Source organism: Monodon monoceros, unplaced genomic scaffold (genome assembly GCF_005190385.1).
Source record: "Monodon monoceros isolate NGI ecotype Baffin Bay Population unplaced genomic scaffold, NGI_Narwhal_1 Super_Scaffold_4, whole genome shotgun sequence".
NCBI classification, from domain to species: Eukaryota; Metazoa; Chordata; class Mammalia; order Artiodactyla; family Monodontidae; genus Monodon; species Monodon monoceros.
In genome coordinates this window covers 54,087,168-54,102,425 of record NW_021703781.1, presented here as the reverse complement: position 1 = coordinate 54,102,425, position 15,258 = coordinate 54,087,168, and the positions used below count along the sequence as shown (strand labels likewise).

The 15,258-nt window shown below is 41.2% G+C and overlaps 1 protein-coding gene across 6 annotated transcripts in view; it reads right to left on the bottom strand.

The window, feature by feature from the left end:
• ABCC2 (ATP binding cassette subfamily C member 2) overlaps positions 1 to 5,659 on the bottom strand; it is a 100,162-nt gene extending 94,503 nt beyond the window's left edge. For all 6 annotated transcript variants that reach the window (XR_003797084.1, XR_003797085.1, XM_029245761.1 and 3 more), the window contains exons 1-2: positions 5,505 to 5,659; positions 3,510 to 3,683 (exon numbers count right to left, since the gene is read on the bottom strand). Coding sequence is in view for 4 of the 6 variants with exons in the window: in XM_029245761.1 (XP_029101594.1) it covers positions 3,510 to 3,683; positions 5,505 to 5,537 (207 nt within the window). In the remaining 2 variants the exon portion in view is untranslated. The remainder of the gene's footprint in view (positions 1 to 3,509; positions 3,684 to 5,504) is intronic.
• Positions 5,660 to 15,258: the final 9,599 nt, after the last annotated feature.

The window sequence follows — 15,258 nt, the reverse complement described above, 5'->3', positions numbered from 1 at the left end:
GCAGGGGATGTGGGTTCGATTCCTGGTTGGGGAACTAAGATGCCAGGTACTGAGGAGCAACTAAGCACACGTGCCACAACTACTGAGCCCGTGATCCACAACTACAGAGCCTGCGTGCCTCAACTACAGAGCCCAGACACTCTGGAGCCCATGGGCCACAGTGAAAAATCCTGCATGCCGGGATTCCCTGGTGGCACACTGGTTAAGAATCCGCCTGCCAATGCAGAGGACACGGGTTTGAGCCCCGGTCCAGGAGGATCCCACATGCCATGGAGCAACTAAGCCCGTGTGCCACAACTACTGAAGCCTGCGTGCCACAACCACTGAAGCCCGCGTGCCTAGAGCCCGAGCTCCGCAACAAGAGAAGCCACCGCAATGAGAAGCCGGTGCACTGCAATGAAGAGTAGCCCCCGTTCACCGCAACTAGAGAAAGCCCGCACACAGCAAGGAAGACCCAATGCAGCCAAAAATAAATAAATATTTAAAAAGAAAAAAAAAGATCCCACATGCTGCAACTAAGACCCGATGCAGCCATAAATAAATAAATAAATATTTAAATATTTAAAAAGAAAAAGGAATTCCCTGGCAGTCCAAGGGCCCGGTGCTTTTACTGCCGAGGGCGTGGCTTCAGTCCCTGGTCCGGGAACTAAAATCCTGCAAATCATGCGGTGCAGCCAAAAAAAAACAAAAAAGGAAAGTAAAGTGGTTTGGCCATATTTAATATCTTTCCACCTCTGCACAGTCCTCCTTTTCCCAGTGCTTTATGAAAGCACTCTGGTTGAACCTTTGACCCATTACAGAGAGTGTCTATTTCCATCACTTCCCTGGCAGACAAATGTCTAACTTCAGTTTCAATATTTTCAGGAACTACATCCCCCAGCAGACCATTCTACTACCTGACAGTTATTACTGTAAGAAAGTGCTTCCACCTTTGTAATGGTCTTCACAACTGAACTTATTTAAAACCCTCTCAAAGAAAAGTCAACTGATAAAGCTGTCTCAAATTTAAGTTCTTAAACTTTGGTACAGCTGAAAATAATTTACTTATCTTTGATTTTCTGTCTTTTTTAAGTTTATGTAAGAATAAGGGATAAAAAGGGTAAATCATCCACAAAAAAATAAAAAAGGAAAAAGAGAAAGTAAGTTCTTCTGTATGTTTGGCTAAAGGCAGCTCCCCTGGAACAACCTACACTGACTTCCCTTGATTTTGCTCTCTGAAACTTTTCAGAGTAAGCTAGGCAGTCTTCTATGTTGACTTCTACAGATACTTGAAGATGATTCCCATGTCTCATTAGCTCAACAGTAAGTCCACTTTTGCTGCACATCTGACCTCAGCAGATCCACAACCTCCAGAACAATACTCCTCTTTTGTTACCCTGGGACTAAATGAGCTCATCCATTCATTCATTTTTTAATTCAATTCATTCAATTACCTACTATGCACAGGGTCCTTCGGGTAAGGGTGTACCTTTAAACAAACTGGTAGAGTCTCTCACTAGCTTAGGCAAGCAAATTGACTTAGTCCAGATGAGGTAAACACTGCACTAATGACCAAACAGCAATGACAGTTCAAGAGAATCAGAGAGGAACAAACAGCCCAAAGGTAGAACAGAAAGTGAAGAAATGAAGTTGAGGAGTGATCCAAGAAGAAGGTTCTCATAGAAGAAGTGAATTTTTACTTTCTGAGGAATTATACTCCTGTTTCAGAGGAAAAACCAATTATTCTGAAATTTTTAAGAGGATGCTACTCTGTGCCTATCACTCTCAGGGAGGAGGACAAAAAAAAGTATAAATTATAAATGAAGCTCCTGAAACTATGAGCAAGGGTGAGTGGATTATTAGCTACAGGAAAAAAAAAAAAAAGCTAATACATTTCTTTTTATCTACAGTTTTATCTATAGAGATTTGTGTTTATAAAAGTTAAACAAAACATGATATATCCATACATTGGAATATTATGGATGAGCCTTAAACAACATGCACGAACCTTGAAAACCTTATGCTACGTAAAAGAAGCCAATAATAAAAGATCATGTATTATATGATTCCATTCGTATGAAATGTTTAGAATAGGGAAACTATAGCGACAAAGAGTATACTAGTGGTTGCTTAGGGCTAGGGGAGATGGGGGTTGATAAAGGATTTCTTTTTGAGGGAAAAAAATGTTCTAAAAGTGACTGTGGTGATGGTTACACATATCATGAAGATACTTAAAAAAAAGAACTGTATTTAGATGGGTGAAATTGTATGCTATGTGAATTATTTCTCAATAAAGTTGTTTATTAAAAATTAATTAATAGCTATGATAAAAATGGGATACTGATTTACTCATTACCCAACCTTTTCTTTGAAGCTCCAGAAAAATGATAGAAGCCCTCTAACTTGACTGACTAACCAAAAGCTCTCTCTCATCCCTAAGGGTACTGAAGCATGCTGTTCAATGTTGTCTAACACACTCTTGACTCAACCCCTATTCCTAGAGTGCATTTAATACCAACATTCAACAAATGTGTACCAAGTGGTAGGCCCTGTGCTGGACACACAGGTCAGCGAGGGAGACAATAGCCCTGCCCCAAGCTCTCGCAGACTGTTCTTCTATCCAGAGTAGACAAAACACACCACCACCCCACCTCAGAGTGTCAATGCAAATCCAACTTCCTTTGGCCAAATTTCTTCCTTCCTTCTTTTTAGACTGCAGTAACCTGAGGTCATCGGCCTGTGTGCTTATGGAACACCGAATCTAGTTTGCCTCTCTAAAAGCCCTGTTTACTAATCAGGACAGATAGAAAAACACCTAGTGAAAGGAAGTAGATGATAGGTTTTAAGAGGGAGTTTTACAATCTCAGTTGAGGATCTCTCGGTTCTCACAAGACTTTCTCTACATTAATCAGTGCAGCTGGCTGAGAGGCTCCTACCCTCATTCCTCCTGCAGCCCCTGTTCTTTCCATTATTTCCCTACTCAGGCATGTCACCGTGAGCACACACCCTTCCTCCCTCTACTTTGAGCGAGCATCCACACTCAGGGTTGACTTTGGGAAAATGGAAGCCCTATTTCAGATCCAAGCCTGGGGAGAAGAGCAATGTTTGGATTGGCTGAATGGAGCAGAGGACACGTTAAATAGTTCATTTTTACTTCATGGTAGATGCCAACTGAATTACAGTCTCCTGATTAATTAGAACAGCTTAAAGATAGATAATCCAGCATTTGCTTCTCAAATGCTGAAAAGGCCACAACTATTCAACTGACTGATTACTCATCATTGGTGTTTCCAGAGTCCAATATCCATAGGATTTACGAGTCATTATTCTTATGCAAAAATCAAAGTAACTTAACTAAGAAGTACGGCAGGGGGCCAATGAGGCGTAGGACAGGTGGAGACAGGGACATCCAGAGCATGGCTCTACCTGGAAAAGCTGGTTAAAGACAGGGAAGAAGACACTTGAACCACCAAGAAAATGTCTCTATTGTGTACCACAAAATTAATTAGAAAATAGTGGGGTTCCCATACCTGCTTAGTAAGGTAGAGTTTGGTTATAGAAGATTTCTTGGTCCTGGATCTATACACATAGAGAAATTGCCAAGGGGCCAGGAGCCAAAGGAAGCCCAAGGGAATCCACACCAGAACAGTTTGCTCAAAACAAAGTGGCAGGTCCACCTCCGGGCTATCCAGGAATGAGGAATTCTGGGGGACCAAAATGGAATGATTGTTGGATACATGCATTTTAAAAAAGAGAATACCAGCCCCCAGCTCACACCCATCCCCCTACCCTTGCTTCCGAACAATTTTAACCCAGTTCTATATCCATATTTAGCCTGACCCTTTTACTAGCTGTATTTTCCTATCCAACTCCATTGATATAAATTCACCATTAAATGTCATTTAGTGACTTTTCTGACCAATCCACCCTCTAAAAACCTTTCTTTCTGTGATTCTAAGTGAATTTCTCCACCATCTATTATGATTTAATTTCACCACCACATTTGCCAAGTTGTGGGAAGAAGAGGGACCATTCCTCAACCTAAAGGGGAGAACAGTCCTGGGATATAAAAACTTCTTATTCTAGGGCTTCCCTGGTGGCGCAGTGGTTGAGAGTCCGCCTGCCGATGCAGGGGACACGGGTTCGTGCCCAGGTCCGGGAAGATCCCACATGCCACGGAGCAGCTGGTCCCGTGAGCCATGGCCGCTGAGCCTGAGCGTCCAGAGCCTGTGCTCCGCAACGGGAGAGGCCACAACAGTGAGAGGCCCACGTACCACACACACACAAAAAAACTTCTTATTCTAGTTTTTAGCATTCATTGAACTCACTGGTAGACACTCAAACCTAACCTGCAGGTAGCAGAATGCTTAGTCACACTTTGGCAATTAAACTCCTATAGCCCTAGGGGCTTAAACTGGATCGTGAAGAGGCCTTATGTACAGGAGCAGCAATGGCACATTGGAGGGAAAGCTTATTCCCAGCAAGTTTTCAACTGGTCTTTGCACTCTGCAATAAATAGAAGTATCTTGTGAGGTGAAGGTGGGGCACCAGTTCTTACATCTGAGTCATGTGAGGGTACATTATTCTCTTCTTACAAACATTTTTTGCTTTGTTCAGCTGTTTGCACAGACTCTTTAAAGACTGAGGTGCCCTGACCAAGATGATCGGTCAGATGATTCTCAGAAAGAATTCTCTTGAGATGGACTGGTGAGATCCTGGGGCATGTTAAGCCCCACCTTCCTGTGGTATACATGTCCTGGCCTCGAGGGCCTTGGGGTCCAGGTTCTTTCTAGGATGGGAAGTGCTGTCCACATGCTCTGTTATCTCATTCCTGCTCTTCTCCTCTCCCCATAAAATTATTTAACTTAAGAATTCAGAAGAATTACCTAAGATGGTTAAACCAGTTTAACAAGCACTCCAGATGATTCTGATCCTAGGAGTCTGCAGACCACACTTCCTCAAAATCCCTAAATTTCTATTCCACTAAACCATTTGGTACTGATGCTCGTTGTTTTGAATTCTCTGCTTTAATGGTTCAAAAACTGTTTCAGTGCTCAGGATGCCCAAATTTGCATCCCTAGCCTCAACTTCCAGTCATACCACTAATTGCCGGTTCCTCTAGAACATATCAGTATTATTTCAACATCAACATTTCTCAGCAAGACTCAATCACAGGCCTTCTCTTTGTCCTCATACTCCACAATTCCCCCTCCTAACACTGATGAAATTGGAAGCCTTTCCCATATTTCTCTTTAGAGAAGGCAATTTTGCAGCTACCTAGTCCAAGAAAAAAGAGTGTGGGATACAATAAACATATTTTAGAGCAGAAATATATTATCTCTCCCACATAGAATATCCTAGGGAGATATTATGACTTATCTTAAAAAAAAAAGAAAAGAAACCCTGAACTTTAGACCAACTGCACATCTAACTTTTCTAGTTCTTATTAGTGGTCACTCTAGGCTAATCTACTACTTGTTCCGAGTTGAGGAGAGTCAACAGTGAGGACAAGTGTAATTTCTTACCCAAAAAGTAGAGTTGCAGAACTTCTCCAGCATGATTCCTAGATCACTTCTGGAATGAAGACTCTTGTATGACTGTGTTTCTTATTTACTCTTTTCCTCAGAGAAGGTGGAAGGCAAGTAGCAACATATATCTCCCATTCTGATGTTCTGATGTTCCAAAGGCAGGCCTTCGACCTTTCATCCCAACACTTTAATCGTTAACCTTGCTGAGACACATATTTACATTACCCCAGTGGATAGACATGTGACTGAAGAGCCCCAGGGACAGGTAGACACACCAGTTCCCAAAGTACCAGAAGCCTCTGTAGGTGGGTTCATACTTAAAAGGAACCACTGAAAGATGTCAGTACAGCTGGCTCACAAATCAGGAGTGGGGGAGCCTTTCTTTCTCCTGAGGACACATGACCTAAACAGAGAAGCATCAATGGAGGGGCATGTACCCCTAAAACGTGCCACTGCACTTCTGTCTTGAGGCCTTAGAGTTTACAGAAATGTGAAACATCCTACTTATTTTCAATTAAGAATATAGAACTTAAAAAATGGTTAAAAATAGTGTAAACTTTGTTTGAAAAAGTCAGGTTATTAAGCAGCAAATCCAAATACGAACCTACACATAATTTGTGCATTTATGTATTTACGCAATAAGAAAACTCAGCAGTTAGGATTGTCGGTGATTTTATTTTCTTTTTTGCTTGTCTGTATTTACTGATGTTTCCATAATTATCAGGTATTATGTATGTAATAATACTTTTAAAGCAAATTTTAGTATTGTGGTAAAAAATGCATAATGTAAAATTTACCATCCTAACCATTTCTAGGTGTTTCTAAACTGAAACTCTATACACCTTAGATAACCACTCCCCATTACCCACTTCCCCTAATAAAGCATATGTTCTTCTAAAATCAGGACACCCTAAAATAATAGCAGCCAGACATGCTTGCCAAAATCTTAAAGTGTAAACACCATCATGTGGAGGATCACGCAGAGCCATTTTGGTTGTCAACACAAAAAAACCCACTTTGCTCTGTGGGTATATACGACTACCTACAGAGATTAAGACACATATTAATCAAACTATCAAAAATTAAATACAAAGAAAAAATATTAAAAGCAGCAAGGGAAAAACAACAACATACAAGGGACTCCCCACAAGGTTAACAGCTGATCTTTCAGCAGAAACTCTGCAAGCCAGAAGGGAGTGGCAGGACATATTTAAAGTGATGAAAGGGAAAAACCTACAACCAAGATTACTCTACCCAGAAAGGATTGCAATCAGATTTGACGGAGAAATTAAAACCTTTGTAGACAAGCAAAAGCTAACAGAATTCAGCACCACCAAAGCAGCTTTACAACAAATGCAAAAGGAACTTCTCTAGGCAGGAAACACAAGAGAAGGAAAAGACCTACAATAACAAACTCAAAACAGTTAAGAAAATGGTAATAGGAACATACATATCGATAATTACCTTAAGTGTAAATGGATTAAATGCTCCAACCAAAAGACGTAGACTGGCTGAATGGATACAAAAACAAGACCCATATATATGCTGTCTTCAAGAGGCCCACTTCAGACCTAGGGACACATACAGACTGAAAGTGAGGGGATGGAAAAAGATATTCCATGCAAATGGAAATCAAAAGAAAGCTGGAATAGCAATTCTCATATCAGACAAAATAGACTTTAAAATAAAGACTATTACATGAGACAAAGAAGGACACTGCATAATGACCAAGGGGTCGACCTAAGAAGATATAACAATAGTAAATATACGCCCAACATAGGAGAACCTCAATACATAAGGCAAATGCTAACAGCCATAAGAGGGGAAATTGACAGAAACACAATCATAGTAGGGGACTTTAACACCCCACTTTCACCAATGGACAGATCATCCAAAATGAAAGTAAATAAGGAAACACAAGCTTTAAATGATACATTAAAAAAGATGGACTTAAATGACATTTATAGGACTTTCCATTCAAAAACAATAGAATACACTTTCTTCTCAAGTGCTCATAGAACATTCTCCACGATAGATCATATCTTGGGTCACAAATCAAGCCTTGGTAAATTTAACAAAAATGAAATCATATCAAGTATCTTTTCCATCCACAGTGCTATGAGACTAGATATCAATTACAGGAAAAAAATCTGTAAAAAACACAAACACATGGAGGCTAAACAATACACTACTAAATAATCAAGAGATCACTGAAGAAATCCAAGAGGATATCAAAAATTACCTAGAAACAAATGACAATGAAAACACAACAACCCAAAACCTATGTGATGCAGCAAAAGCATTTCTAAGAGGGAAGTTTATAGCAATACAGTCCTACCTCAAGAAACAAGAAACACCTCAAATAAACAACCTAAACTTATACCTAAAGCAATTAGGGAAAGAAGAACAAAAAAACCCTCAAAGTTAGCAGAAGGAAAGAAATCAAAGATCAGATCAGAAATAAAAAGAAATGAAGGAAACAATAGCAAAGATCAATAGAACTAAAAGCTGGTTCTTTGAGAAGATAAACGAAATTAATAAACCATTAGCCAGACTAATCAAGAAAAAAAAGGAGAAAACTCAAATCAATAGAATTAGAAATGAAAAAGAACTGACATTGCAGAAATACAAAGGATCATGAGAGATTACAAGGAACAATATGCCAATAAAACGGGCAACCTGGAAGAAATGGACAAAATCTTAGAAAAGCACAACCTTCTGAGACTGAACCAGGAAGAAAGAGAAAATAGGAACAGACCAATCACAAGCACTGAAATTGAAACTGTGATTAAAAACTTTCCAACAAACAGAAGCCCCGGGTAGATGGTTTCACAGGTGAACTCTATCAAACATTTAGAGAAGAGCTAACACCTATGCTTCACAAACTCTTCCAAAATATAGCAGAGGGAGGAACACTCCCCAACTCATTCTACGAGGCCACCATCACCCTGACACCAAAACCAGACAAAGATGTCACAAAGAAAGAAAACTACAGGCCAATATCACTGATGAACATAGATACAAAAATCCTCAACAAAATACTAGCAAACAGAATCCAACAGCACATTAAAAGGATCATACAACATGATCAAGTGGGGTTTATCCCAGGAATGCAAGGATTCTTCAATATACACAAATCAATCAATGTGATAAACCATATTAACAAACTGAAGGAGAAAAACCATATGATCATCTCAATAGATGCAGAAAAAGCTTTCGACAAACTTCAACACCATTTACGATAAAAAGCCTCCAGAAACTAGGCATAAAGGGAACTTACCTCAACATAATAAAGGCCATATATGTCAAACCCAGAGGGAACATCATTCTCAATGGTGAAAAACTGAAACCATTTCCTCTAAGACAGGAACAAGACAACGTTGTCCACTCTCACCATTATTATTCAACATAGTTTTGGAAGTTTTAGCCACATCAATCAGAGAAGTAAAAGAAATAAAAGGAATCCAAATCGGAAAAGAAGAAGTAAAGCTCTTACCATATGCAGATGACAAGATACTATACATAGAGAATCCTAAAGATGATACCAGAAAACTATTAGAGCTAATCAATGAATTTGGTAAAGTAGCAGGATACAAAATTAATGCACAGAAATCTCAGGCATTCCTATACACTAATGATGAAAAATCTGAAAGAGAAATTAAGGAGACACTCCCATTTACCACTGCAACAAAAAGAATAAAATAGCTAGGAATAAACCTACTTAAGGAGACAAAAGACCTGCATGAAGAAAACTATAAGACACTGATGAAAGAAATTAAAGATGATACAAACAAATGGAGAGATAGACGATGTTCTTAGATTGAAAGAATCAACATTGTGAAAATGACTATACTACACCAAGCAATCTACAGATTCAATGCAATCCCTATCAAACTACCAATGGCATTTTTCACAGAATTGGAAGAAAAAATTCCACAATTTGTACAGAAACTCAAAAGACCCCAAATAGCCAAAGCAATCTTGAGAAAGAAAAACGGAGCTGGAGGAAATCAGGCTCCCAGACTTCAGACTATATTACAAAGCTACAGTAATCATGACAGTATGGTACTGGCACAAAAACAGAAATACAGATCAATGGAACAAGATAGAAGGCCCAGAGATAAACACACACACATATGGTCACCTTATTTTTGATAAAGGAGGCAAGAATATACAATGGAGAAAAGACAGCCTCTTCAATAAGTGGTGCTGGGGAAACTGGACAGCTACATGTAAAAGAATGAAATTAGAACACTTCCTAATACTATACACAAAAATAAACTCAAAATGGATTAAAGACCTAAATGTAAGGCCAGACACTATAAAACTCTTAGAGAAAAACATAGGAAGAACACTCTAGGACATAAATCACAGCAAGATCCTTTTTGACCCACCTCCTAGAAAAATGGAAATAAAAACAAAAATAAACAAATGGGACCTAAGAAAACTTAAAAACTTTTGCACAGCAAAGGAAACCATAAACAAGACCAAAAGACAACCCTCAGAATGGGAGAAAATATTTGCAAACGAAGCAACTGACAAAGGATTAATCTCCAAAACTCACAAGCAGCTCATGCAGCTCAATATCTAAAAAACAACCCAATCCAAAAATGGGTAAAAGACCTAAATAGACATTTCTCCAAAGAAGATATACAGATTGCCAACAAACACATGAAAGAATGCTCAACATCACTAATCATTAGAGAAATGCAAATCAAAACTGCAATGAGATATCATCTCACACCAGTCAGAATGGCCATCATCAAAAAATCTACAAACAATAAATGCTGCAGAGGTTGTGGAGAAAAGGGAACCCTCTTGCACTGTTGGTGGGAATGTAAATTGATACAGCCACTATGGAGATCAGTATGGAGATTCCTTAAAAAACTAAAAATAGAACTACCATATGACCCAGCAATCCCACTGCTGGGCATGTACTCTGAGAACACTGTAATTCACAAAGAGTCATGTACCACAATGTTCATTGCAGCTCTATTTACAATAGCCAGGACATGGAAACAACCTAAGTGTCCATCAACAGATGAATGGATAAAGAAAATGTGGCACATATATACAATGGAATATTACTCAGGCATAAAAAGAAACAAAATTGAGTTATTTGTAGTGAGGTGGATGGACCTAGAGTCTCTCATACAGAGTGAAGCAAGTCAGAAAGAGAAAAACAAATACCGCATAGTAACACATATTTATGGAATCTAAAAAAAAAAATGGTCATGAAGAACCTAGGGTCAGGACAGGAATAAACACGCAGACATAGAGAATGGACTTGAGGACACTGGGAGGGGGAAGGGAAAGCTGGGATGAAGTGAGAGTGCCATGGACTTATATATACTACCAAATGTAAAACAGATAGCTAGTGGGAAGCAGCCGCATAGCACAGGGAGATCAGCTCAGTGCTTTCTGACCACCTAGGGGAGTGGGATAGGGAGGGTGAGAGGGAGACGCAAGAGGGAGGAGATATGGGGATATATGTATAGCTGATTCACTTTGTTATAAAGCAGAAACTAACACACCATTGTAAAGCAATTATACTCCAATAAAGATGTTAAAAATAAATAAATAAGAGTCAAAAAAAAAAAAAAGGATGGACTTCCATACTTTTCTCTGTGTGTTTATAACAGCAGAAAATGATTTAGGCCTTGAAATGAGATCAGATCCAGGATCAGATAAAGGCATGACATTATTATAGTGGCTTTGGAACAGACCTCTGACCTTACAAACAGAAACAATCTGGAAAGATGATATTATAGATTTTTAAAAACTGGGGCTCCCCTGGTGGCGCAGTGGTTGAGAGCCCGCCTGCCGATGCAGGGGACACGGGTTCGTGCCCCGGTGCGGGAAGATCCCACATGCCGCGGAGCGGCTGGGCCCGTGAGACATGGCTGCTGAGGCTGTGCGTCTGGAGCCTGTGCTCCGCAACGGGAGGGGCCACAGCAGTGAGAGGCCCGCGTACCGCCAAAAAAAAAAAAAAATCCACGAGCGAGGATACAAAGAAATCTAAATGAACCAAACAAGAGGTTGATTTGGCCCATGAGCCAAATTTATCTGACTCCTATTTCTGTCTGGTCTCGGAGCTAAGATTGGTTTTTACATTTTTAGTTATAAAATATGAAAAAGACTATTCAATATGAACAGCCTTTCAGTAAGAACTGCTCAATTTTGCCTCTTGGGTCACTCAGCCCCAAATATTTACTATTTGACCCTTTAAAGAAAAGTTTGCCAACTAAACTCCAGAAACGACAAGACCTTTATAAGACAGATGAGAGCCACAGCAGCTTTCATCTCTGCCTGAAATGGAGCAGGGAGTAGTCTACCATAAAGGAGGTTCAGCAGAAATCACTATCTTCTAATAAACTTTTCCAGGCTATGTGTGGGGCTGACAGATTATACTCTAGAAGAGCCAGAGAAACAGTCAGAATGAAACAGGAGGGAAAGGGGCAGGGCACAACCCTTTAAGAATGACATAGCCGTTGTGGATGTGACATAAACTGGTTAGAACCGATTAGGTCCAAGATGGCGGAAGATTCAACTTCCAGTAGACCTTGAGCCTCGTTATATGCTCATTATAATACAGCAGCATGCTAAATGACAGGGCCATAGGCACCATGACAGTTCCAAGGCTGACCATAAAAGGCTAAAACTGGGCAGTGGCCCAGTTCCTGGAAATCCCTGCCCCTTCCCCCAAACAGTTGGAATAATCCTCCCACCCATTAATCTGTGAAACTACCCAGTCCAGAAAAACTAACCACCCCATGTTTCGGGGCCTCTCACCTTTTGAGACGGACTGCATTCTGTCTATGAAATGTGTATCTCTCTAAATAAACCCATTTTTGACCTATTACTCTGCCTCTCACTGAATTCCTCTGTGGTGAGAAATAAAGAACCTGAGCTTCATTAAGCCCTGAGACCAGGTGTGCAATCTTAATTAAAAGACAGTGGATTCAGGGACTTCCCTGGAGGCACAGTAGTTAAGAATCTGCCTGCCAATGCAGGGGACAAGGGTTCGATCCCTGGTCCAGGAAAATCCCACATGCCGTGGAGCAACTAAACCCATGCGCCACAACTACTGAGCCTGCGTGTCACGTGTCACAAATACTGAAGCCCGCGCGCCAGGAGCCCGCGCTCCGCAATGAGAAGCCCACCCGCCGCAACGAAGAGCAGTCCCCGCTCTCCAAAACTACCGAAAGCCCGTGTGCAGCAACAAAGACCCAGTGCAGGGCTTACCCTCGTGGCGCAGTGGTTGAGAGCCCGCCTGCCGATGCAGGGGACACGGGTTCGTGCCCCGGTCCGGGAAGATCCCACATGCCGCGGAGCAGCTCGGCCCGTGAGCCATGGCCGCTGAGCCTGCACGTCCGGAGCCTGTGCTCCGCAACGGGAGAGGCCACAACAGTGAGAGGCCCGCGTACCGCAAAAAAAAAAAAAAGCAACAGAACAAACAAACAAACAAAAAACCCATAAAGACCCAGTGCAGCCAAAAACAATACAGAATTAATAAAAAGACAGTGGATTCGAGTTCCAGCCTATGGGTTCAATCCCAATCTGGGTTTTGGCTGGGTTCAAGTCCCATCTGAGTTGTGCGGTTTCAAGACTGCACTGTCCCCAATTCTTTGCCACACTGGTCTTACCAAGTGCTGAGAACAGTACAACAAAATTGGAGAAGGCAGTTAGGAGAGCTGAGAGTAAACACCGAGGCATTCTAAGCTTTCACCGACGGAAAGTTAGAGCAGAGGCAGAAGAGCTGAGAGAAACCCCTCCAATGCAATTCCACCTTCACAGAGAGTAAGACCACCCCAATCATGCTTGGAATGGGCAAGGAGGGCAGCAGCAGCAGGGCTGAATGAGATCTCCCAAGAAAACAAAGCAGGAAGCAGCAATGGAGGTAATCAACCCAGAGAGGTTTACCAAGACTTTCCCACCTGAGTTCTATCATCAGAGCCAAGAGAAGTATACAGCCTGAAGGTAAACCTCATTCCAATGTTGAACCCATAGGCCCACAGCTCACCTTTCCTGGGTCTTCTGGTGAGTGGTGTAGATAATGACTGAACTTTTTGGCTCTCACCAGCCAAGTCGCTTTTCAGATTTGCATTTATCAAATTATTCTTCCCCTCTGGTGTCAGTAATGTGGGATTTTGGCTGGCTGACCATTCATCAGTGGCAATTTCTGTCAGGTGGCATTCAACAGGAACCCATTCCGTAGCAGGTGGCAGACAACAGGAAATCTTCATTTGTTAACCTTGCTTGTTTGCTTTTGTCTGTCATAATTCTGGTATTTCTGTTACCGAACCAAACTTGGGTCTACTGGCCCGCGCGCAGCAGAGCCAATCTACTGACACTGGGTTGTGGTGAAGGAAGGTGCAGCGTTTATTGCAGCGCGTCAGCAAGGAGCCCAGGAGCGCTGGTGCTCAAAACACCAGAACTCCTCGCTGGGCTTCAAAAAGCATTTTTAAAGGCTAGGTGAGGGAGGGGCTTCCCAGGGTATGCAATCAGCGCATGCACAATTCTCTGATTGGTTGATTGTGAGGTAACAGGGCGGTGTCAGAGGGGTTAACATTATCGATCCTTAGGCACCAGTAGGTCTGGGGGCTACGTGCTCATGATCATCAAGTAGTTAATTTCTTCCATTTGGTGGTGGTTTTAGCATCTGTAAAAAAAAAAGCTCAGGAAATGTGCATAAAGACTATTATCTGGGTACTTCAGAGAGGAGCTAAAGCAGAGGATATGGGGGAGGGGTCTGTCCTAGGAAGGTCCCACAGGGTCCTGCTGGGTTACATTTACTGGCATTTAAAACTGTATGTTTGAGAAGTTGTTATTATCATGTGCTTCTGATCAGAGTTAGAATACACTGTGTCTATTATACACCGGTGTGTGATTCTAAGGCTCAGAGCCTTCCTCCTTCCTCTGAACCATTAGCTTTTTTCACGTTTACCCATTAGTTGTCAGTATCAGCAAAATGGAATTCCTTTACCAGGGATGATAAAAATACGCATAAACTTCTACAGAGCTTCTGACTTTAATAAAGGACAATATCTAAGGGGCCTTAGAAAGTCTCTAGCATACAGGAGTCAGCTTTCTTTGATTAGCATACTAAAGCTTCTAAATTAACACAATTCCAATTCATGTCCCTTCAGGACTCTTTAAATAGGCTCAAGAGAGTGAGAAGAAACTATGTTATTAAAATTTAGGCAATTTAAAAATTTAACTGAGGACCCGTTATATAAATCAAGATTTATAAATTGCCAAACTCTAAGCAAGTTCTATTCTTTTAAAAACTTGATTGAAAAGCAACACCAGTATTGCAATTCTAACAAAATACCTGTTATTCTCTGACAATGATGTTAGACCTCTATTTCTCAAGCAAATGGAGGAGGATTTATTGACTGCATTTGTCTAGCAAGAAAGTTGTGAGAGCAAATTAGCTATGCTTGGTAATGTTCATCCAGATTTAAGAGAGGACCTGATGCGTGGTATTCTAAAAATAAAATGAAACCCCCGTGATGTCTCTTGCAAGTAAGAGGAACCAAAGGCGACTAATAGAGATTATAATCATGTTTTAAAACAAGCAGGGGACTTCCCTCGTGGTCCAATGGTTAAGACTCTGCACTCCCAACGCAGGGGGCCCGGGTTCGACCCCCTGGTCAGGGAACTAGATCCTGCATGCCACAACTAAAGATCCCACATGCGGCAACCAAGATCCCATGCGCCACAACTAAGACCCGGTGCAGCCAAATAA